Source organism: Scatophagus argus, chromosome 3 (genome assembly GCF_020382885.2).
Source record: "Scatophagus argus isolate fScaArg1 chromosome 3, fScaArg1.pri, whole genome shotgun sequence".
NCBI lineage: Eukaryota > Metazoa > Chordata > Actinopteri > Scatophagidae > Scatophagus > Scatophagus argus.
Window position 1 is genome coordinate 20,145,492 of NC_058495.1, and position 25,537 is coordinate 20,171,028.

General features: G+C 43.7%; 1 protein-coding gene across 10 annotated transcripts in view; it reads left to right on the plus strand.

Annotated features, from left to right (window-relative positions):
* magi1b (membrane associated guanylate kinase, WW and PDZ domain containing 1b) overlaps positions 1-25,537 on the plus strand; it is a 123,272-nt gene that overhangs the window by 83,003 nt on the left and 14,732 nt on the right. For 3 of the 10 annotated variants that reach the window (XM_046384565.1, XM_046384558.1, XM_046384562.1), the window contains exons 8-17: positions 2,998-3,055; positions 4,070-4,203; positions 5,421-5,540; positions 8,728-8,913; positions 9,065-9,724; positions 17,861-17,892; positions 18,330-18,374; positions 20,299-20,545; positions 23,702-23,793; positions 24,344-24,536. In XM_046384565.1, the coding sequence (XP_046240521.1) occupies positions 2,998-3,055; positions 4,070-4,203; positions 5,421-5,540; positions 8,728-8,913; positions 9,065-9,724; positions 17,861-17,892; positions 18,330-18,374; positions 20,299-20,545; positions 23,702-23,793; positions 24,344-24,536 (1,767 nt within the window). The remainder of the gene's footprint in view (positions 1-2,997; positions 3,056-4,069; positions 4,204-5,420; positions 5,541-8,727; positions 8,914-9,064; positions 9,725-17,860; positions 17,893-18,329; positions 18,375-20,298; positions 20,546-23,701; positions 23,794-24,343; positions 24,537-25,537) is intronic. The other 7 variants (XM_046384566.1, XM_046384561.1, XM_046384567.1 and 4 more) reach the window with 5 other exon arrangements.

Consider the following 25,537-nt stretch of genomic DNA (forward strand, 5'->3'; position numbering starts at 1 on the left):
GCAGATCACCATTTCATACATAAGAGACGAGGGCTGAGCCGAAGAAGATTGTTATAATGATGATTTCCTAATGGGTGTCTGTCTGACTCAGACGACAACACGCCTTTTTTTCATCTGAGGCCTATCAACACACTAACTAGCCTATCAGACACAGCACTGCAGCCAGGAGTGCAGGATAAATGGTGTCTGGAGACTGGGCCCTGCAACATTATGCACAGGTAATGAATGATGTCATTCTATCAGGGGAGATATCTGATCACTGAAAGCGTTTGCCCTGTATGATTCATGTGTTTTACATGACTGGAAAGTTTGTGGAAATACAGGAACAAAAAAAACTGATAAATACAATTATTTCTTGTTTTTTGTGTAGAATTCAGAGGCACTGAATGCGTATTGAGCGAAAAGATGAAATCTCCCAGGAGAACAGCCTCTTTTAGCTTCATTCACAGTCACTTTCAGTTTCATAAATGAGATTTGAAAGGTTTTCTTTGACCTTGGGGTCACGGGCTTATCCAGAAACCCTATTTGAGTATCGGAACGGACTGTGTTTTTTCATCATTTCCTAAAGCAACAGTAATCAATATTTTTATATTAACGCTGTGTCAAATGCCTATGTGAGAGAGGTACATCTATTTTTAGCCTCTTCGAGCTCTTATTTCCCAGCAGCAGGCAGCTGTTTTTAGGAAACAACAGCAAAAACAGGGCAAAGGCAGAACATCACATGCAAAACCATCGATAATGCCCTGTGATGGCTTACTGACTATCTGCAGGGTTTCACGCTTGGGAACTGCTCCCATGTTTAAGCATCTGAAAGAGCTGCCGTGTTCTAATCATCACATCAGACGAGCCCCGTGTCCATAAGACAGCCCTCGAAAGTTATCGATCAGCACAATCCAATAAAGGTGGGCAAAGAAACATAATTAACTTCAGCCCTCTTAGGAGTGAACTCAAACCTTTTAATAAACGCCAGCACATACATGCACAAATTCTTATACACCCGTCTCACAGTGGTACGTGCTTACTCAAGAGAAATCAATCGCGGCACTATATCAAGACAATGAGGTGCAAACAGTTTAACATTTAATTCATCACGCTTAACTCCACCTTGAGTTCACAGTATGTTCTGGAAGGTGCAATGTGGGAAGAATACCACAGAGAGAGAGGAAAATACTGCTTATCGGGTGACAGATTTCTCTATTTGTCTTTCTCAAATGCGTTTTCACTCTCTGAAATGTATGCCGTATCGTCAAGACAGTTGCAGCAGCAAATGTCCTCTCCACACACGCTCACTCAGTCAGCCACACACACACACACACACACACACACACAGGTGGTCCTCCAGGAGCAGAACTAGTGCAGTGTGAAATCAAGTGGGTGATTAAAATTTTGCACGAGGCAAGGCGGGACTGCATTCCATTTAACGTTCCAGTTGAAAACATCTGAATGATGATTCACCATGCCTGCTTTGTGAGTTCACCCTGCACTGCAACACTGAAGCTGTAACCTTGCGTTCCATTTTAGCCTTTGTGTATTAACTACATTTGGCAGGTGTAGAAAACAAGGAAATTTAGTAACTGAAGCTGCTTATAAACATCAAATTGATAACGACAATTGCAGATTTGCCCGTGGTTGCTCGAAATCAGATCTTGACAGGTCTTGACAGGTCTTGACAGATTGAAATCTGCAGTAATGTGTGTCATGTACAGACAATCTAAACATTCCCATCTGGCTTTTTTTTTTTTGGTGCATCTGTGCTGACTCCACTCCAACCACAGGCCCTCCTCATTAGAAAGCAGAGGGAGGCTCTCCAAGCTGGATGATTGTAATTACCATGTACTTGCCCACAGAGCTAGGCTTAATTGGTTGAGGGTAATAATATGTAAAAATGATACATCACAGGAGAGGGCTATTGGACAATCTATGTTTGTAGCCAATTAGAAGGCTGACGTTATGCATGCGGCTGCTAGCCAGTAGCCTGCTGTAATCAGACTACAGAAGTGAATCAGATGACTCCGCCACAGATAATGACATCACTCTCTGGAAAAATCCAGCGCAATTGTACCGTCGGGCAATTACTGCTGCTGAAGTGGGCCCGGTCATATTCATATCTTTTCCTAATCATCGTTCATTGCGGCAGTTTCTCTCGTAAAGGTCTGTGAAAGTGCCTGAACATGTGCACTAGCATCACTGCTTTCAATGGCACATCGTCAAATGAAGTAGCTTTTTCAAGTCAAGTCAGATTTGCAGTCTTAGTCCACAAAGCAGGATCTAGTATGGGTTAAGGTGGGTCTGCAATAAATTCAATAAAAACACTAACAGCAAAAAAAATGAAGGACACAAACCTTAACAGACAGGGACAACAGCCACCATACCAAGGACAGGCGTCAGCCCTCCAATATGGCCGACAAACTGATTAGAAATGTGCTTCTTTTTCCTTTTTGTGTGCTGTAGATTTATTTCGTTGGTGTTAGAAAAAAAGAAAACGAATGTCAAAAGAACCACCAAGTCATTTTCTCACTTTCCCTGCACATTGTCAGACATTTTTTTGTGCGTGTGTTTTGCACAATAGTTTCAAAGGCTCCCCCTTCCCCTCTTTGTCACCTTTCCCTGTCTTCCCCTCTTTGCTTTTTTCCTCCTGCTTTATGTCCTCCCTGTCTTCTCTTTCTGTGAGCCCTTCACTACTTCTTTCTCCCACCTTCTTTCATCTCACCATCCCTCCATTCATCCACCCATCTCTGCCTAAGGGAGTCTTGCTCTGTTCTTATCTGATGTGTGGAAATGTCAGCAGTGTGAGGGGATTTGGGGTGGGGGGGAGCCAGTCAGCCTGTGAAGCTGTTGAGTCACTCTGGCCCTGGAGACTGACTGACAGGCACACACAGGCAGAAGGTCTCTACTGGGCTCGCCTCTCATGGCTCAATGCATGGACCCCATCAACTTCACAGCCTTAACTTTTCCTATTTTTCTCTGCCTCACTTTGCCTATTTTCTCTGTTTGTAGAACTTCCGCCAGGATGGGAGAAAATAGACGATCCAGTGTATGGGGTCTACTATGTTGAGTAAGTGAATGTGTGCACAATATGAAGGCGAGCACATTTGCATGGAAATGTGCAGGCTGACACTCAACACAGGTGTGCAGAAAGGGGAAGAAGAAAATGACCTTCCTGCTTTTTCTTCTTGCACTTAAATAGAAATGCTTTCATGCCTTTTCTTTCTAGCAAAGGAAACTCTTGACCTTAGTGTAAATAGGAGCAGCTGTAGTGTATGTGCAGTTCTGCTGCATGAACGTCACTCGTACCAGATTTCACTTTAGCTATTTTGGTCTTTTGTGTACAGGAAAATGTAGGCCATTTTGTTTGTGTCATTATCATTTGGAAAACATGCAGTGTGTCTGTGTGTGTGTGTGTGCGTGTGTGTGTACAAATATGCGTGCATCTCGTCTTGTGTGAAGCCCCTGGGCATCAGCATTGATAGGAATATGTTTCCATGCGTTTTTGATGTTCAAAGTAGCACCTGGGGGCTCAAGGCTGTGGCATTTCTATTTTTTCCTCTTTGTCTCTACAAAAAAAAATAATAATAATAATAATAAAAATCTAAAAGACATTATTCATCGTTCCCTTCATTTGCTGTATAATGTGGTGCTTTCAGGTGTAATTTCTCAGTGCTGGTAGGCTATTAGGAAACCTCCCAGGGTTAGTGTGCGATGTGAAAGATGCTTGTAATTTCTGTGAATTGAGTCATCATCAAAATGTAATTTATTGGATGTGATTTGTGGATGTGATTGGGTCTCAGAGAGGGGGTTACTGTATTAGTACAGATAGACGCATGTGTATTGTGCCACTGTGTATTAATTAAAACTCGCCATATCTCCCCTCCCTCTCTTGACCCTATCTGTTTCCTCTTTTACCATATCCTCTCCTCCTGTGCCCCTTTTCCCCTCTTTTGCTGGCCTCCACTTTCCTACTGATATTTTCCTGTTGTCCCACATCCTGTTTTCTACTCCTACTATTCATTCGTCCTGCCCTTCATTTCTCATTCCTCAACACTCCATCCACCCCTCCCTCCTTCCGAAGTCATATCAACAGGAAGACCCAGTATGAGAATCCAGTGTTGGAGGCTAAGAGGCGCAGGCAGCTGGAACAGCAGCAGCCTCAGCTGCCTCAGCCCCAAAGCCAGCAGCCACCTGAAGGTGAGCGCTACATCCGAGGTTCGTTCACAAGCCCCACGAAGGGCGTCATTTACTTTCTTTCTATTCATGCGTGTGACTGAGTTGTCTGCATAAGTACCTGAGTGTGTGAGATTGCGTCTTTATAACCAATAATTGCTACAGTACTTGATTTTGCCTGCTACTGCCTTATGATTTGCTAAGTGCCCTTCCATAAAGGCATAACTATTATTTGCGGCTGTACCATTCAGCCTTTTTGAAGTTAATTTCTGTTTTCTGTCTTTTGGATGCTTGTATGTGGTAACATGTTGAAAGCTTTTCTTTCAGGTGAAGACAGGTAAGTGTGGCTTCATGTGAACATGATCTGCCCACCAAAGAGTCTCTTTCATATTTTGCGTCATTTAATAAAGCACTAGGTGCCACCAGTGATAACAGTGATGATTTAGCTCGCACAACTCTCAAAACCAGTTGGTAACCTTTGGTTGCTCCTGCTTCCGATCTTAAACCTCAGTCATTCACAGGACGTCCTGCGGTGAGATTAATTGTGAATGCGTGGTGGCCCACATGGGAACTCTGCTATCGCACTCCACCTTCTGCTCATTCAGCAGATTTGCATCCACTCGATTACCTGCTGAGCTGAGCCCTGTCTGAAAGCTCAATCTCTCTTAAAAAGAAAAAAAAAACCTCAGTACCTTCAAGCTGGGTTTTTACCCATTTTTTCACCTCCACATTGATTCTATCTCGCTGTTAAGAATATTAATGAAGCTAGCAGGCTAATCGTTGCCATGATGCAGTAACAAGGTGATTAATCAAAGATGGTAGCCATTATGAAGAAATGGGTCGCTCTAGTTTCACACAGCTTCATGATTTGTGTTTAGCGGGAGATGTGAAAACCATGTTAAAAGCTTTATGAAGCTTGTACCTCAGTTTACATGTAATCTTACATGTACTCTTTCTGAAAATGTGATGTAGATTTCACATATCTTGAACTACTTACTTTTACTCGTTGTTCTGTGGGGGGTTGGGGGATGCCACCAAGAAATGTCTGATTTTCACAGAGAATTTTCAGACTTATTCCTTCACTACTGTCTTCATAAGAACCCAAATGGATTTTTCCCACACACACACACACACACACACACACACAGCACAGTAGACCATGCTGCGCCAGAGCCCTCTGCTGCGGTTTCTGCCCAAGTAGGGCAGCTGTACACCTGTTTAGACCCCACCTAGAGAATATGTGCCTCTTGCTGTTGCAGAATGGATTGAGGACTCAGCTTTGGCAGGGGCCCCACTGGCCAGCTATGCTGCCAACCAGCAGGAGACCTACCGGGATCCTCAGACAGGACCTGTAGTCCCCAACGCGATGGGACAAAAAAGTAAGTTCCCACCTCTGTATAATTATAGTCTGAAACTTCATAAAAAGGGATTACTCATAACTTTTCCGTTTCTAGGCTGTGTCACCCAGAGCGACTTATTATGAGCTAAATCAAATTCAGCTCTTGCACTGTCGTTTGTTTTGCTGAGCTGGTGCCTCAGGGCGTGTTTGCGTTTTCATGATGGAGGACTAGTTATGAATTGACACAATAAAGCTGCTCTCTGTATGAGTTTCATCATATATTCTTAATAAGTAAAATGAAATTCTCCTCATCTGGTATGTATAGTCGATTACGTTTTTCGAAGCACTCAAGGCAGCATTTGTATTTTCTTAAAGTCATACCGAAAATGACCAAGTGCGGTTTTATTTTATATTCCCTCTGCGTTTCCTTTGACCACATGTTGCTTCTCCTAGAACCTCTGTAAAAAATTGTTTTATTTTCTGGATCAAATAATGGCCTGATTTCACCCATCGTTTAGCCATATGCACACCTACAGACACAGAGTCTAGCCTTTACTGCCTTTTCCTTCTCTTGGCTTCCAGCACTTTTTATACCAGCCTCCCACTAGCAGCTTTTCTAATTAGCACAGCCATACCAGAGTATTAACTGCCTCACCCAGTCTTTCCGTCTTACTCTCCTTTGCTGCTCTGTCGGTCGTCTTTTCTTTTTTCCTTCGATCTCTTTATCTTATGGCCTACATTTGCCATCTTGCTGACTTTTGTCTTGTCTCCCGCCATTCTCTGCTTTGCTTCAGTTGTTGGTTCTGTCCATGATTCTGTGCTCCCCCCACCCACCCTGTCCGACTTTGCCATTCTGTACTGTCCTAGGCCTTGACATTCCTCCAGAGGAAGGGATCATTTCAAATCTCTTTATCTAACTGCCTACTTTCATGTTTCTCCTGCTTCCCAGTCTGTTCTCACATCTCTGACTCCCCTGTGGATAAAGCCGCCATCTATGTTCACAGTTTTGTTACATCTCTCCTTTTGTCTGAAAAATGCTATTCTAAGGCATTGCACACTCACGCATAGAGAAAGACACCTCAGTCACAAGGGCACTAACTAACTCCAAGGGTAATGCGTTCTTCATTGAATGCACATGCTGTAGCACTAATACAACCCAGTGTTGCACTGCGGGTCACTAAGCACACACTCCTCGGTGGTCTCCCTTTCCTTAATGTACATTCTTTCCATCTCTTTCTCCCTGTTCACTTTCATTCTTTCCTTCACCTCTGCCAACACCCCTTAATTCATTTGTATGAACTATGTGATGTTATTTTCTTTAGGATTTACTTAAGTTTCATTCAAGGATTCAAGGACTTTATTGTCATTTCACACATGTAGAAACATGAGGTGGAACTAAATTAGTTTCCCTGGTCCTGGTATAAGCCCAATAACCAATACGAACTACTATAAATATAAACGCCACAAGTTGTTTATTAATAGACTGTTAGATCTCACCCTCTGTTCAACTGCTCTTCCCCATTGCTCCCATTCTCTACAGGGAAGACAGCAGATGAACAACTCACTCAGCTTTTTTTCGATTTAGACTGATTCCATCTTGCATCTTATCCTTATTGCCAGACAATGAGGTAGTGAAAGCAAGATGAGAAAGAAATTGGATGTAGATTGCAGTGTTTGAGCAGTTCTCATTACTTAAGACCACTGCAGAATGTGTTTCTGTGTTAATTAAACCCTCATAGTCAGTGCTGAATGATGGCAGTGTCTTGCTGGCAGATGAAGTTAGCCTTTCACAGAGGCAGAACCCATTCTCATTTTGTCATGTGACCTTTTCGGAATTGAGGATTTCACTGACATTTGAGTCCTTCAGTCAAAATATGCTTCCTCTCTATTGCCCATGAAGCAATCAAGAAGCGTAATTTCATTTGCACCATGTTACATTTAAAAATGCAAATAAAAGATATACTGTCATAACGTCCGAAGCTGGGAATGATGCAATGTTTTTATTAATGCGATACCTACCATTTGTGTTAAAAGTTCATTTACCATGAATATTTGTTAAGCCATGCGGCCGAGACGGATTTAAAGTGGATGCAGTTAAAAATGCTTTAGTGTGCAGAAGGCTAACAGAAGGGCACAGCTTAAAGCAGATGTGTTCCTGTCCATTAGGCTGACCAAAAGAATCCTTGTTGGCACTGGGGATAGTGATTATCCACTTTTGTGGGTGTTTGGGTGGTGTAATAAAATATTTATGTAAATAAGACTGAAGAACAGATTGATGCATTGATCAGTTGACTAATGGGTGCTCCTTGATCTGACATCTTCAGCTTGAACCTTTTGCTGCAGTTGTCAAGACACCATATAGGCTTGCTGTCACAACACTGCCGATCTCTAATGAACATTACAAGTAATAATAAGTGGAAACAACCTTTTTCTTGTAATAATGGTTTGATTATCTTCTAATCTTAAGATAACAAAGCTCATTTTCTCAAGATAACAAGATAAATTATTCCATAACCATGAGAAAATTAGCTTTGTTATCTTGAGATAACAGAAGAATTAACTTATGATCTTGAGGTAACAGCATTAAAATAATTACACTTATTACCTTTCTTGGCTTCCATACATAACTGCATAACTGTCCAGTGAGCAGGCTGCTTTTGATCAATACCTTTGGTTCGATGCACTTTTATGTTCAAATAATCAGTACAGCTTTAGTCAGCACACAGCGCTGTAATCGTGGATAATGAAATCAAACATACTTGCCAGATAGTGCCCATAGACTACACTCACCTTCAGTCCCAGAATCAAGTTACTGTTTTAGGGTTAGAGTTGACTGATGCCTGGACGAGGTAACACCAGGAGGGTGGTTTGGATTGACTGAGGTTTTGCACTAGGGATTACCCCCTTTTTCTTTCACATCGAGCCTCACTTGTCCTTCCGATTCCATTTTAACCTAATTAATCTATTTATTATGATCAACCTGTTTTGATTCATGTTGTGTCAGCGGACCAGAACACACACCAATTGGTGATTGCCAAACCATGGCCCTTTTCATGCTAATGAGCAAAAGCATTTTACTAAAGCCAAGAACTGGTATAGTTTTAACAACAGTTTTAGCATTTTTGTTGACATGCAAACAGAACCCAAAGCTGCTTAATTCAGTCTGTGTTGCTAACACCGGTGTATCAGAATAATCAGAATTGATCTATTTGTGTTTGTGTGTTCAGGAGGAAAGCCTTTCTTTACTCGGAACCGATCTGAGTTGAAAGGGACTTTCATCAATACCAAGCTGAAAAAGAGTCGCCGGGGGTTCGGTTTCACTGTTGTGGGAGGTGACGAGCCAGATGAGTTCCTGCAGATCAAGAGTCTGGTTCTAGATGGACCTGCTGCCCTCGACGGCAAAATGGAGACAGGTAGGTGTACTAAATTTCTCAAAGGTAACAAAGAATTAATGATGCTACGTGTAAGCATTGTGTGTAACTAATGATGCTAAAACATTGTTTTGACAAATGAGTTCTTTACATAAAAAATTAAACAAACTTTTCCCTCCTCTCCACCTCTAAGGTGACGTGATTGTGAGTGTCAATGACACATGTGTACTAGGCTACACCCATGCTCAAGTTGTGAAGATCTTCCAGTCCATCCCAATTGGCTCCATGGTAAACTTGGAGCTGTGCCGTGGCTATCCACTGCCCTTCGACCCCGATGACCCCAACACCAGCCTGGTTACCTCAGTGGCCATTCTCGACAACAAAGAGCCCATCATTGTCAATGGCCAGGAGGCCTCTAACAGCTACGACTCGCCATCCAGCCATGGCAGTCAGAACAACAACAATGGCTCCACCAACGGTGGGGCACCCCTTAATGGCCTACCGCGACCCCACAGTCCCTCGGCAGAGGTGGCCTCTGATACCTCTTCCCAGCACGGCTACCCCAGTGATGTGGTCACCCTGGCCTCATCCATCGCAACCCAGCCAGAGCTCATCACTGTACACATGGAGAAGGGAGACAAGGGCTTCGGTTTTACCATTGCCGACAGTCCCGGAGGTGGAGGCCAGAGAGTGAAACAGATCGTGGACTACCCGCGCTGCCGTGGCCTCAAGGAGGGTGACATCATTGTGGAGGTGAACAAGAGAAACGTACAGAGCATGTCCCACAACCAGGTGGTGGACCTCCTCAGCAAGTGTCCCAAAGGCAGTGAGGTCACCATGCTGGTGCAGAGAGGTGAGTGGAGGCTGATCTAATCTCTCCTTATGTTCGCCTGTTGTCTCTGTGAATTTGTCATTCATTTTGTAGCAGATGGAGAAAACAGGTGTCAAATTATCTGGCGTTTACAGATTTATGTGCCCATATGTTGAAATATCCCATGAATCCACTTGAAGCTGAGGCCTCTGCCTTACATAATGTTTCCGCTCATAGAGAGTTCTTTTATTGAAACACATATTTAATTGTTCATTTAAATAGAGTTTGGAAGCAAAAGAAAAAAATAAACACTTGAATCGAAGGCGAGATAGAGGGGTAATTATGCTTTGGAAAGAAAGAAGGAGCCACAGTAGTAGTTGAAGTAACTTTTGAGTGAGGTGATTATACTGAGTAGCATTGACAGTCAGAACATTATTGCTGTCTTGAAATGGAAAGGAGTCATACAGAAGGAAAATCAAAAAGGGGAGATGGAAGAACTTTGAAAAGAAGGATAAACATGGGCTAGCAAACTCAGGTCTTTTTGTCTCATACTCAGCTTCTCTCTCTGCCCAGGTCCTTATTCACTCCCACTCTATTTCTGTTTGCTTCTTCTGTTGATGGACATCTCAAGTTTATTTTAGGCTTTTAGTTTGCTCACATGTCAAAGTTGGTCACTCTAAATATGCCACCAACTGTCCTTGTGTGCTTTTTATCCCTGAACATGGTTGCCTGGATTGATCTGAACTGATATTTTTGACATTTTTACTGTTAACATACATTTTCAGTATTAGGTGGTCACTGTCAGCGCTGCGAAAGCAGTGCACGAGCTTTTGAACGCCGCTGTTCAGCGTGTACCACCCAGCTTTTGTCGTGGTTTCTTATTGAAAATCACTGTCGCACAGAAGCGCTAAATGGAAACAAAGCAACTGTGAACGAAGAATAAAACTGAAATGATTGAATTTTGGTATTTTCCCTCCAGTCCCCCTCAGATTTGCAGACCTCCAGAGCTCTAAACACACAGTGTGATACAAGTAATTGGACTATTTTCTCTGTCAGACTGTCCATAGCTTGCTCTGGGGCTTATTAATTCAAGTAACTAAAAGGTTTTTGTGTGTGTGGGTCTGTGTGTGCTTGTGTCTGTCCACGCATGCAGAGTTTATCTCCTTTGTAGGGTTAAGTGCTGAAAACTGTCAAAGGAAATTGGCCACGTGAATGGCAGCCAAGTCAAATTGTAGTCTCACATTGAGTCCCCATCTTTCATTCTGTCTTTTTCTCTACATGTGACTCCATCTCAATTTGTATATCCATCTTTTTCTTTATGTTGTCACATTCTCTCTTTGTCTCGCTTCTTGACACACACACCCACACTCCAAAAACTCGCAGACCAAACTGTTCCACTCTCTCTCACTGGCTTTCGCTAATGAGTAGCATTTCTTCATTGTGCTAGTGTACACAAGCTCATAAAGTGATCCAGCCTCATCATGGGCAGAGGCTTAATGGGCTGTCAATAAGACAGAAGGTGGTTTGACTGGCCTTGTGTAAACACTGTGGCTGGCTTTGATAGCCGCAGAGGTTCAGATAAGACTACGATAGAAGGAATGATACTGAGCTAAGAGACAATGGGATCAGTGATGATGATGCATGTGAAGCATTTTAATTGAACCAGCATTACTAAATGCCTTTATGATTGGTTTTATCCCACTTATGGTTTAGTACAAAGGATGCCAGTCAGCAGAGAAATGCGCAAACACAGGAAACAAGTATGAGAGCCAATTTAATGTAAAGTGTGTTACAGCAGGGCCGCCTTTCTGGTGCTGCAGATTAAGAACAGAACAAAGATCTGCTCACCAGCTTTGTATCATCACAATGTGGGTAGTATGTGCAAATGAACAATGTTACGCTTATCTCTATTTTGCCTGCTCCCTGCACCTTTGACTCAGTGCATCCAGCTTCTTGTAGGTTTGTTTTTTTACCTTTTGAGCAAGAAGGAATACCACAGTGCTTCTCCTGTTTTCTGTAGCACCTATTGTGAAAATATCACCATTTTTCTACCGCATAGAACGCCCAGTTTTATAACAACCCTGTTTTCAGCAGTGAAATACTTCCTTAAGTACCGAGTGTTGACCACCATGTGTTTCACACAGCCAAATTTCATATTGGACCAGCGCAGTGTGTTTTCTTTGTTTTCCATTTGTCCCACAGTAGGGCCAGGTATCAAACCTCCACTTTATTGTAGTACCAAGCGAAATGTGTTCACAGCATCCAGGCGGATTTTCTTCCTTCAAATGACTTGTTGTATCCAACAAGCAGTGTAAAGTTAAATGAAATATATTTTTTAACATGTCAAGGCTCATCTCAGCTACACGGCTTCATTCACATCACGTGTGTTACTAACACACACACACGCACACACAAAGAGTCGCACTCACGAGAACATAAACCAAGGTTCTGGACACTGTGCCTTAATTACTCTGCGAATCTTACTCTCTTCACTGCATTCTCACTCCGACTCACTCCACCAGTAGCAGCAAGGCACACTGGACTCTAATTGGGGTCCTGATGTCAGCTTTCCTTATCATACACATACATCTTTTTCTCTCTTGTGCTCTCTTTTACTCTCACCCTCACTCCATCCATCAAGAATCTCTTCTTCCCTGAGCATACACCGCTTGTACACACGCACGCACACACACACACACATACACACAGTCAGTGTCAGTCTCAAATATGAAGAGCCATGCATCCAATTATCGGTTAGGACTAGAAAGACCATGGTACGGTTTTAATTGGTGGAGCTTCACCCCCTCCTCCTTTCCCCTTTTCTGTTTCTATTCCCCCACTGCCAACATGTAGATTCACACCCGCTCGCCCACATGAAGATGGGAGCCAATCCCTCGGGAACCAGTGCACAAAGATACACACTCGTTAGCACATGCTCACGGTGTGTCAGCATGTGCACAAATCAGGTTGTGTGAAAAATGTGTCGAATGTTGGAGGGCATTTTGCACTCCCAAAAGTACTACCTATAAGCATACAGGCCTGATTTATTACTTCAATCAGGTCTGTGTTTCATGATACATGGTTCTTTCATTTGTCTAATTACGCTGCTCTAATGTGCTCATTTCCTCTGCCTGTCTTCTAACCCCCAACTGATGCTCTGACATAACTCATTTTGGCCACTGATGTCTTGCCTTAGCACAGACGTTAATTTCCTCTTCCCTGTCCTCTTTAAAAAAGGTGTAAATGTTCCCGTGGCCCTAGGGATGCATACACCTGCTGCACAGCCTTTTGTCAGCGAGGACTAGTTTGGTTGTAAAATTTTGTGAAACACAGGCTCAATAGCACAGGAGCTCATGTCATTTGTCAGCTATAGAAAAAAGAAGCCCATTTGTCTCAGCGTGGAGTCTTGCTCTCTATTTTTTTTTTTTACCTGTTGGTAGGGCCTGCCAGATGCTGCAATGAACACTAGGTAATTTGTGTTTAGCTGCAGCAGCAGCTTGTATTCCTGTGCAGCAAATGGAAAGAAAGATAGCTGCAGTGTCTGGAGCAAGAGGAAGAGAAATGTGGATGGAAGGATGTCAGAGGATCAGAGAGATGATAGAAGAAACCCCCATGATGATCTGTTCTCTCTCTCTCTCTCTCTCTCTCCCCCACTTCATGATTCATCAGTCAGTGGTGACACATTAGTAGCTGCTGGGAAATAAGGCCTCATACTCCTCTCAGGGTGAGAGCTGGACCTTTTCTCTCTTCCCAGCGGATGGACAAATGGCGGCTTGGGGGACTAACAAGAGAGCAAGAGGTGTTAAATTATTTTGCAAATGTCAGGGCATTTTATGAACCTTCTCACTTTCATTGTTTTCCTTGGAGTAAATGGGAAGGTAAATACCCAAAGATGTGTCTAAGAGCTCAAATTATCTGCATGGATACATTCGTCTAACAACGTATCCGTAGTGTTAAAGCACAGGAGGGTGTATTCCTCCTTGTTTACCTTTGTTTGTGTTTCACCTCATTGAGTTTAAGTGCAATTTCAAAGAGATTTATTGTACCCTTGAAGACAGACGGGGGTGAAAACGTGTGTTTGTCTTTGGTTTTTTTCTTTTTATAGAGGATAAAAATGCCAAGTGGATCTTCGCCACAATACGTAGCTCTTATTGGCATAGCGTTGGCCAAGCGCATCGACAGCTTGTAAATGCCTCCTGTCAGAAAGCACTCCATGGATCAGTGTTCTTTGAGGACACCCACTGATGGGCACAAACACAATTATGTGAACTCACATAACCCACATAAACAAACTCGCAGTTACCGGCATGCACATTCATTAGGCCCATATAACGTGGACAGTCTTGTACACACCCATTAGAAAGAGATAAACGCTGGTGATGGGTCCCTGCACAGACCAAAGCAGGAAATCAATTCACTGTATGGGCAGGATGCGTCGTATTTTTGCCCACTTCGCATTAAAAATTCTGCTGACTGCACATTCCAATGGCATCATAACGAACAGCAGTGCGGTCCTGAAAAGCAATGATGGGGGAGCCGCCTGCCCGCAAGGTGCCCACGCTTCACCTCCACTCATTTTGGAATTGCTGGATGCTTATGCCTGTGAATCACTGCTCACTGTACAACACACAAGGTGAGCGGACCCCCCCCCCCCCCCCCGGAGCGATCGCTCACGTTTTCACACCTCGAGTTGTAAATCTCCACTGTTGTACCATCCTTTGTTTCTATGACAATGCTCAGCTGATAATCTGCGCTGGGGTCTCCTCTGGGTGGAGTGTGCATTTGGTGGAGGAGGGGATTTCACCTCCGCCACAAGTAGGAAGACAGAGTATAGGAGAAAGAAAACACACCTCAGGGGTTTTTCTTTTCATTTTCAAGCACCGTGGCCTTCACTTTATGTTTCATCGCTTTTTTTTCCTTTCCTATGCATGAATGAATGCGTTACCTGGTCATCATTGCTATCAATTTAGTCACATTGGTGTGTCCCTCTGCCACATTTCATTTCACTGTTTACACACACGCACAGGAAGCTAAATAAAGCTGTACTCTGCAGGACTGTCACATCCTGGCTGCTGATGTACTCAGCTGATGTGAGCCTTTCACTCCTTTGAGACTGTCTGTCAGTTCCCCACGGTCACTAGGCACTGTCGCCACGGTGACAGATGGACCTGCCTGTTGGAAGCCATCACTCGGAGCCGAGATCTACCAACACGTACGCGCACTCACCCACTGTGGACAAGACAACATAATCTGTTTAGTAATGGCTTCCGTTTAGTGACTGCTGGGCTGCCAGGTTGTTGCAACAGTTTCTGTCTGGTGCGGGGAACTGTACAACAGCCGAGGGTACAGTACTTCGCGTCAGCGCGTGCCCGCTTCATCCGAATACAATTAATCCAAACCAGAGCTCTCTGGGTTAAGACTCTTTAATACACATGACTTCATTTATTCCACCACGTCTTACTTCCGGGGTGTGTCCACCATGCGTTGTCTTCATGTGCCCAAACTGCTGGAATTTAACCAGCTCTGTGGGGCTTTCACAGCGCCAAACGAGTCGTGTTCGCTGAAATCCAGTTTTGCCTTAAGCGACGAAACAAGATGACTGCTACTCTGTCAAGCTCAACATAAAATTTTTCTGCAGTCCTTAAAAATACCAGATACTACCATCAATATTTTGGCTTTATTGCAATTCATAATAATTGAATAATATAATAAATAAATAATAAGTCGATTGTGTCATTCATCATAAAAAAAAACACCCTGGATTGAGAATTCCTTCATTATTCGCTGTTAAGAATACATTTTCTGCCAGACATTTCAAGATTTATTAGGCAGAATAAAATGAACTGGAGGCTCCCACAGCAGTCCTGGTCCATTATTTGAGGGCTGGAGGTGCAGAGGATTTAGTGGGTGTCCTCTCACTCAAGACCGTCGGATCCCCCACCTGTCTAGAACCGCTTTTTGCTCCCTGTTGGATGTAATTAGGACCAGAGGCTGGTCCAAACATCCACAATACCTTTTGATCTGAGAGCTTCAAACACGCACACGCGCACACACACACACACACACACAAACCCAGAGAGCATCTATCAATGTAATGCCGACAGCGTTACATTTTTATTTATTTTTCTTTTTTCTTTATTTGTCAAACAGCATCAAGGCCTCGGAGTTTTAGTTGATTATGATACGTAATTTGTCTTTATTGCTTTTACAGTAAAACACACCGGTTTCATGGTGACTGATTCATGGTTCTTTTAAGTGCAGCACATTATGAAGACCTGAATCAACCTGTGCCTGAGTTTATCGCTCACGTGGGCGTGTGGGTTTTGTGTAGTGGTACCTCTGATAGAGGATCTTTGAGAGAGAACGTGCTGACAGACATTGACGGACAGCAGCAGTAAATCAGCTGCGGTGGATAGATGAACATTAATCAAACATCAGACACTTTGACTGCCAGCGTGCTTAGCCCAGGGAGGATGCATCGGGACTGACAGCGTGCATCTGCATACTCGTCTGATTTAGTGGATTGTTACACGTTCTTGAATTAATGATTCCTATTGATTGAGGAAAAGGGGTGAGAGAGATGAGAGGAAGCAGGGTGGGAGGGGAGGTGGAGAGAAGAAAAAGGCTACAGACACAACACAGTTGGAGCTGTCAGTTGTGAATGAACCCAGATGTCTTAGAGATAAAGAAGATGTCTGCGTGTGTAAGATCTTATCTCCTCCGTTTCCCTAAAGTACGGAAACACAGTAGTGACCCATTTCATCAGATCAGACGTCGGCTAGCCTCGCTCATGCTTTACATGTGTTGCACAACCCAGTCGTACGCCAGAGGTGCGTCTCGCTCATACTCCAGTCGTTGCTGGATTTTGAACGTTGTAGCGATAAAAACACACGACCAGCCTTGCATTTTCTCTTTGTTTCATGCATTCCTTATTCTCCATTCCTGTTCTCATTTCCATAACTTCATACAACTGTTTATTTCACTCCGAGTGGAGGGAGGGGGAGAGGGCAGTGATGTGCTTAAGGAGCAAATTTCTGTGGCTGGATCCAGGCTGTGTTAGCAATTTAGTCATCTCTCAGTCTTTCTTTGTCTGCTCGTCTGTGATGATGTTTCTGTGCTGATATTTCTGGTCACTGCTCACTCACGCAGAAACCTGTCTGTCATACCTGAAGCGCACTTCGATTTTTGTTGCCAGCGCGGTGCAAACCCGCCTGATGCCTGTGTGTGTGTGTGTGTGTGTGTGTGTGTGCGTGCACGCGCCCACGCTCTGTCTCTCTCTCTCTCTCTCTCTCTCTCTCACACACACACAGCTGCATGGATGTTTACCAGCATGTGGGTGTGGGAGGGAGACTGAGATGGAAAGGCGAGAGGAAGAGGGAGGGAGGTTGATGATGCTGAGGGAAGAAATGGGAGGGAGGACAGCGTGCAGTGAGGAGAGAGAGAGAGAGAAAGAGAGAGAAGGGGGGAAAAAAAGAAAAAAGGCAGCAAGAAAGGGAGAGACGGGGAGGACACAGCAACTGCCTATAGATGCTGGAGCCTTCGACAGCGGAGCGCCGCGCTCAGCGGACACAGGAAGATGGTCTCAGTAAGAGGGGAACTGACGGTTGCCTATAATTTAATGTTCAGTATCTTGGACTCCTTCTCCATGGGTAATGCTACGGCCAGGAACTCTAGAGCACAGCTTTTTCTCCTGTCTACTCATCTCTCTTTATTCTCTAGCCGAGTTGCTCTCCAGGATTCTGTCCTTTTCTCTTAACTCTCACTTCCGCCCTTCTCAAACACACACTCACTGCCAGCGGATAGCCAGGGTCTAGTGAGTGTTGGCCCTTGGGGCTGGCCCCACTCCTCCGCTGCACCAGTCAAGCCAAGCGCTGGCCGCGGCAGTGATGCAGATAGATCGCGCAGCCTACACCCCCTCCCCTCCCCTCCCTTCCCTTCCTCCTCAAACGCCAGCCGCGGATGGGCGAGCGAAGGAGCCAAGCAGGGAGAGAGGGGGAAAGAAGGGAGAAGGAGAGGAGGGCTAGATGAGCGCTGTTGTGACATTGTTTTGGAGTCTGCTTTATATGTTTTGAGATTTTTCTTTTTTCATTCTCCTTTTTTTTCTGAAAATGGATGATATAATAAAAGTACACTGGTAACCTCCGATTTTCTTTTTCCCGTTTCTGTCTGACTTCACAGGGGTGGCACCTGCAAAGAAGAGCCCAAAACTGGTAAGTAGTTGTTTTCCTATATTTTTCTCTTCTTCCATCCATCCTTTACTCTTCTGTCCTCCATCCACATGGCATGCCTGTCAGAGGGATATTTGGCTCACTCACTTCGCATGGTATAACTTGTGCTGATGTTATTGGTCTGTTTGTAGACATGGGGCGCTTTGCTGTGTGGGGGTGGATCCCTGTAGCTTCACATCAGCGCCCCCTCCTCCTCTTTTGCGGGGGCTGAGACGAGGGTCTTTGATGCACACAGCGTGAGCTGGGTTGCTAACACGCTGATGATCTGGTCGCGCTGGGTGCTAAGCTTGCAGAGTGAGAGTTGAATGTATGATCACAGCTGAGAAACAGCCTCATCCTGTGATAGACTCTGCACTAATGGAAGGACTGTACTGACTGTGTCTGACTGAACATGTGTTTGTTAATTTTTGTTTTTGCAGGATGACTTTGAGCTGGCTCCTCCATACAGAGATTACACTAGGAGGGTATGTGATGTCATTCGGACAGGGTGAAAGTTTTAGGGAAGTGAGGTGTTGTGGTATTGGTGCTGGATATGTTATGGTGGTGGTGTTGCTGTCTTTTAGCAGATAATAGAGGTGATGGGCTGAAAATGATAGTAGTGTTAATGCATGATGTCTCAGCATAGTGTTTGGTTGTATTAGGCTGTTTATGTGCAACGAAACACTAGATAATTGCTGATGCTCTGATGAATCAAAACACTGAACCTGAAGTGTGGCCTGCTAGTAGCAGGACTGAGTCTGAGGAGGCAGAGAGGATTTGTTTTTATGGCCCCGGACCCCACCCCCACCTCCACATCCTCCCCATCCTCTACCTCCTTAATAAGTTATTGGAGCAGGAGAAACTAATGTATTAGAGCAGTCCCGGAGCACAGAAGGAGAACACAATGACTGCAGAAGGTCAGATCTAATAGATTCATCATGAACAAGAGATTTGTTTCCCTTTGAAAGGGGAATAGGATTTGGACTATGTGTGCATCAAACTGAGAGAGAAAGAAGGGGAAAAAAGAGCTGCCTCATTGGCTAATGGAGGCGCCATTTTGTTTGATGGAACGAAAGTGATCAAAAAAATCATTTTGCTGTCAGGGGGAAACAACACTCCTGATGTCTGACTTTAGGACCAAACATGGCCTGCATTTGTCACTTATAATTATATGAATCCACCAATTTTCTCTTTTCTTCACCACACAATCCAGTGAGGTTATGCTCACAACACTGGTAGAGTAAGCATTCCAGCTGGATCCACAGCTCTGGCTCAATATTTGCTAAAGCATCAAGCATCTCTTATGTCTAATAAGGTTTATGAATATAAACATGAATTGCAGAGGTGTAGGAAGCTGATTCGGGGAGTAATGAGTCCGATTTTATTGAAGACACGGCGGCACTTTGAAGGCCAAACACTTTGATATTTGAGTACAGATAAGCTGCATGCCTCCGCCCCTTTGTGGTGTATTTTTGTCCACCACATCCAAAGGGAGGTCATGTGATGTGAAGAGACTGAACTGCTGTCATTTTCTTTTACTGTCTTAAAATATCTTCCTTCCTTGCCCATACTTTGTCTGTAACCCTTTCCCGCCACCGGTTTCCTTCTCAAATCAGCAGAGCGATAATGAAGATGGGACTGTAAAGAAATATAGTATAACACGGATCATGAAAGAGATTTTTACTTGTACTTGAACGCACTGTGGCTGTGCTTGAGCATGGTATTGTATGTACTTTATTCTGCTCAAGCACCACCTCCCCTCAAATCCTTGAGCAGGTGCTTAAATACCCATGTTATTGAGCGGGTCAATGGCAATTTATGAGGAGTTTTACATTTCTGGCTTCACCACTAAAACTCTCCTTTGGTTTCAAACCCCACAAGTGCTTTATTCACTGTGAATATGTCTCCAAATGCAGCAGGGGATGCACTTCCTTGTTAATACATTCCACTCTGTTAAACAAAAGGAATAGGCAATATGCCCTTGTAAGCTGAGCTTCAGTTCTTTTTTTCTCCCACAGCTGAATGACTTAATCATGAGAAACTATTGAGGTATTTTTTCCCGTCTTTGTATGCTACAATAATTCTCAAAATTAAACGGCTTGATTATTCTTGGTGTTCATTAAGGCAGCAGCACAACACTTAAACACTTTTAGATTGTGCTTCCTTTGTATCCCAAGAAACAGCTTTTTATTTTTCAATCTTTTTGAACCAATTCAAAATTTGTCTGCATTCAAAATTTTCCTCTTCCAAACTACAGCCCCGATTCATCTCGTCTTTCCACTGCTGAGCATGCAATAACCTTTTTTTTCTTGTTGTTGTCTGTCAGCTCTCAATTCAGCCTCCATTTTCACAGGTGTACAGTCACAGCTGACTTTCAGTTGTTGAGTGATATTGATCTGCCTCTTACAGCAGTTGTCAAGAAAGGACAGTCAGAACAGCTCCCAGCACAGCGTTTCCAGCCACCGGAGCGTCCACACAGACTCGCCCGTGCACCCGTCGCTGGCACCCCCCCTCAGCGAAAGCGCAGCACCCCCACCCCCCTCTCAGCCCCTGCCAAGTCTGCCGCCCCTGGACTCCACAGCAGACGGGACCATCCAGAGAAAACCGGACCCCTTTAAGATCTGGGCCCAGTCCAGGAGCATGTATGAAAGTAGGCGTAAGTATATTGATTTTTGGTGGCGGTTGGATTAGGGCTGCATGGGGCTGTTGACTCGATGGAGACCCTTGGTGTTTTTAAATGGTACTGCTCGTTTTGGAACGAGATTTGGGATAAGAGACATCTAAGTAACTGATTTAGGTTCTTAAACAAGAGCGACAAAGGCCCAACCTTTTCTGTGCTCTTCTTCTGTTTCTGGGGAAGGGATGTGGTCACAATTTGGTGTTTGGGATGTTGCATGTGGACTCTTTCTCTACTATACGCTCAGCTGCCAGTTTATAAGATGCACTTTAATAAAAAGCTATAACCTTCATGATGAGAGGAGTTATTACAGAACTGTTGGATTAGACTGCATTACTTATGGCTAGGTGTACCTAATAAACCACAGAGAACAAGGTAATAGCAGTATGGAATAAAATGTAACTAAATGTGCTTGTTTAAATCTGTTATTAGAATAGTGGTTCAGCATTTTATAAAATATCTTGAGACGATCAGTGCCACTGTCTGTGCACTGTCTTGGCTTAGCACACACAGAGAACAGTAGGAAACTGCCAACCTGTCTTTGTTCAGTATGCTTTATGCTTTTCTGTTTGTGAGGGATATAACACCCTTTTAATAAAATGTCTCTTCGAAACTAGAAGATTTGTTTTATTTTGGACAGAGGCAGGCTAGCTATTTCCTTACACTTCCAGCATTTGTGCTACTGCTTAGATTAGAGACATGAAAGTGCAATAAAGTGAATAAATGGTATTTCTTTAAAACGGCTCCTCAAAGATACAAAATTAACATTGATTTTATTGTCATTTCGGACCAGCATTAGAGACCTTAGTCTCCTATGTGCTCGTGGTCCACTCCTTTAGAAGCTGTCAGGTGCCACTTTGGTCCACTTCTCGATACTTGCTCCACTGACACACTTTTACACTAGAATTCCCTAAAGAGACATATGGGCATGCAATTAGCAGAAACGGTGTAGTGGTTGTCAGTGGATTGCATATCCCTCTCCTCCTGGTCTAGCCTTACCGAAGCAAAGGGATGACTCAAATTAAAAAGAATAACCCTCAGATAAAGTCCGTGAGGACTGGGAAACCTTAATCACTTTCCCAGGTGCCAATTGTCAAGGATTTTTATTATTTAGATCCCTGTGAAGACGAGTATTACAGAAAAGGTCGAGTGAGCTAGTGTGCTAGCTGCTGTGAGAGACGACAATAGTGTTTGATTTAAAAAAACAGAAATAAAGAATAGAAATGGAAAATAAAAGAGACCAAGATGAAGGGGACAGTCTGTGTCTACATACCTGTGCCAAGATGAAGTCTCAATGTGGAGTTTTCTAATTTACCTGAGCTATTTTTCTCAGTACAAATATGAGGACATGCAAAGAGAGCCCAGGTGATAATGAAGAGGGAAGCTACAGAACATATAAATGGGACGTGAAAGCAAAATGTTAAGATAAGAGAAAGGTCAAGCATTGCAAGATGAGGGAATTCTGAGTTAAAGTAGAGAGGAATGCACAAGGAATGACAGGGTGGTCAGCTGACCTCTAGCAGCAGGTGCGAGTCCTCTACTTTCTCACGCTGCATTGAGTTCTCAACTTAAAATCCTGCTGCGTGTACCCCGTAGGGCTCAGGCGTTGACTGTGGCAGAGACATTTCTCTACACCACATTCGCTGTAATGAAAAGTTTTGCTGAGATCAAGGTGTTTTTATACACACAATGTGGTGAGCAATTTCCTTTTGTTGCACCCCCCCACCCCACACACACACACACACACACACACACACACACAGCATTGAGCTGCTCTACAAAACCAAGGCCAGAGAGAAGAAGCAACCCGCTCATGCTTTATTGATTGCCATTCGGATTATTGTTTGGTTTTAACATGTTCTTGGTTTAATTTCCTCCGTGTTTAAACCGTCTGTGCTCGCTGTTTGCACAGCTCTGCACAGGTCTGTCCTTCTCTGTAAAATATTGATCGATTCTCGCCCAGTTGCCCCACTGTGAGGATCACTTTTGGATCTATTAATCGACAGGAGCAGGGTGTAACTCTACAGCTGGCCTCCCAGAGTGCAGGTGCAGATTGCTACAGTTAGCCTTTGACTCATCCTGTCCCAGTTCCTCCACAGTTGCATTGTGATAGATTGGAAGAGATGGCTGCGTTCTGCAGGGATTTTAACTGTTGACTGAAGGAACAGATTGGGAGCAGGCTGTTTATGCCTTCTGCCACCCTGCCGCCTCTTAGCGGCGTTAGTGGCCTTGGCAGCAGCGACCTACGTTGGAGCAAAAAGAAATCTCCCCAGGAGTTTACTTAGAGGTGCATGTTTATCAGCCAAGAGTACAAGACAGCTGCAATCATCCAAATGCATGCACAGGCATGTGTGAATAAATACACAAACACTTGAAGCAAAGATGCCCCCCTCCCCCCCCACTGTAGTCATTGGCTCCAGTGCAAAGCCTCCTTTATTCTCCTTCTTGTGGATGGGAGTGGACTGTGAACTAGCCATGCTCTTCTCAATAATACATAGCCATTTCCAGCATGTATTAGCACCTCTGTCGGGTGGAAAGTGCTCTCCAACATATGGAGGAATCGCATGTCACATATCATTTCATAAAAGAAACAGTGCAGCCTATTTGAATAGTAATGTTCGGTCTGTGAGAACATCACAAGCTAAAAGAAGATGTGCTATTTCAGTCATCAGAGCGGAATTTCAGCCTGATTGTTTCTAATTCTGGGACCAGTGACTGAGGATGTTCAGATTTTTTTGTGGCAACTTTTGAAAGTTCATTTAAGCTCTATACCTTTGCAGTTTGCCTAAAATAGATCCTTGTAATATTTTGATGGATCAGTTGTTTGTTCTTCTCTCAAAGCCTCCTGACAGGTTGTTTGTGCAGAAAGCTATCTTGGTGACAAAGCTTGGAACAGCTGGGATAATGATTGGTCGCATATTGACATAAGCAGTCAGATGGTTTGATTCTTAGAGTGGGTGCATCCATTATGGCCTTACCTTTTTATGACAAAGTTAGAGCTTGAGATTTCAATTGGCTAAGGAACTAACAAGCTTGTGCTTATCTCTTCTTTTACTGGTGCCAGCACAGGAAGTCCCCTGTGCTGGCTGTTGGCATTAATGCAGAAATATTAATGGCGGCTTGTTGATTTTACAGTTCCAGACTTCCAGGAGCAGGACGTTTTCTTGTGGAGGAAGGACACAGGGTTCGGTTTCAGGATCCTCGGAGGCAATGAGCCTGGAGAGCCAGTGAGTCTCGTTTTCTTCACTTTTCTCCATATATTTGTGTGAAATGTATAAACTACAACTGCCAAAACTGAGTGACCTGAATGATGAAATGGATGCTGTGCTCCCGGCAGCAGTCTGAGCATCATCTGTAAGGGTTTATTCGTCACATCTGTTTTTCTTTTTATCTTCCTTCTGTGTGCACTTCTGAGATTCTGCGCTGGACTCAGACAAAGTCACATCACTTATTTCTACAACACAGTTTCTCTTTGATATGACCAATGGAAAAAAAAAGTCTCCTTTTTTAAAGAGGCAATGTTGTTTGTTGTTATTTACTGCCCTGCACTGCATATTTGAAGGATATTTGAAGGTTTACTTCTGATGTTGGCTCTGGTCACTACTGTAGAACTCTGTAAAAGTTAATATATCCCTGAATTCTTATTCAGTGTATGTATGTATGTGTACCACAGTTGATCTTAATTAAATAATGTTGTCTCTGTTACAGCATTGTTTGAACTCTTTCCATGTGCAGATTCTAAAAATCTCACAGGTCTTCTTGTATTTTCTGTTTCAGATCTACATCGGCCACATAGTGAAGTATGGAGCGGCGGATGAGGACGGACGCCTGCGTTCTGGCGATGAGCTGATATGCGTGGACGGCACAGCGGTGGTGGGAAAGTCGCACCAGCTGGTGGTGCAACTGATGCAGCAAGCTGCCAAACAGGGCCATGTCAACCTCACTGTGCGACGCAAAACTAGCTACACCGGTAAGTAGAAGGAGGGATCAAGATGACGCCGAAGCCTAGTCAGTTTGAGACAAGTGGACAAGTCCAGAAGAGTCAATGTTAGACCACCCCCATAGTGGGTTAATGTATTTCTGTTGGCTGAAATTGAAAAGATTGTCATGTTTTTAGAATTAAAGCAAATATATTAGAGACAATTGTTTGAAAGTTGGAGGTGTGCAGTCTGCTGTAATTTTTTCTCTAATATCTCATAGTGACTGCTCCTTCTTGTTCTTCTTGTACTCCCTGTGGTATTTTGCAGAAAATCGCTGCTATCTTATTTTGTGTGTTCATTTTAATGATCAGTGGCAATTAGAGCTCACTGGTGTGAAAAACGCAGTGTGTTTCCTCTGACTTCCTCAAAGTAAAAACCTCTCAGTGTTTCGCCAGTTAAACCCTTGTAAAGTGAAGTAGCAACACTGGGATGTTCTGATTGCATTGGCAGTAACTTCAGTTATCTTTAACACAGTGTAAAGAGAGTGAATGTCAGCAGTGAGGCTGATATCACTGTGGTAAAAATAAGCTGGCAGAGTCAGCCACCAACCATGAAAATTACTACATACAGTTATAATTACTGAATGTGAAAACATAAAATGGCTAATGCAGTAAAAAACAAATCTTGAATAGTATCAAAAAACTGAGTTTCTTTTCATGAAAATCTTAGGTATAATAACTTAAAAGTTTTATAATTAACATGTAATCGTCAATTGCATTATATCATTGCACCCACCGCTCTTATGTTACAACAGCATTCAGTTGCTGAAAAGCACTTTATACCTTACATCGCAGAGGGTCCGAGAACCTGCTTACCGTGAGCACTGGCTGCCTTCCTCTGTAATGCTGTGGGTGTGTCGCTGTGAGAATATTTTGGCTGCTCATGCTAGCAACCCCCCACCCCCCACCCCCATCACTGCCATTTCATTGCACTGCTCAGCTCCGCTCTGCCCGGCAGCCAGCGATAAAGAAAGGCCCATAAACATGACGAA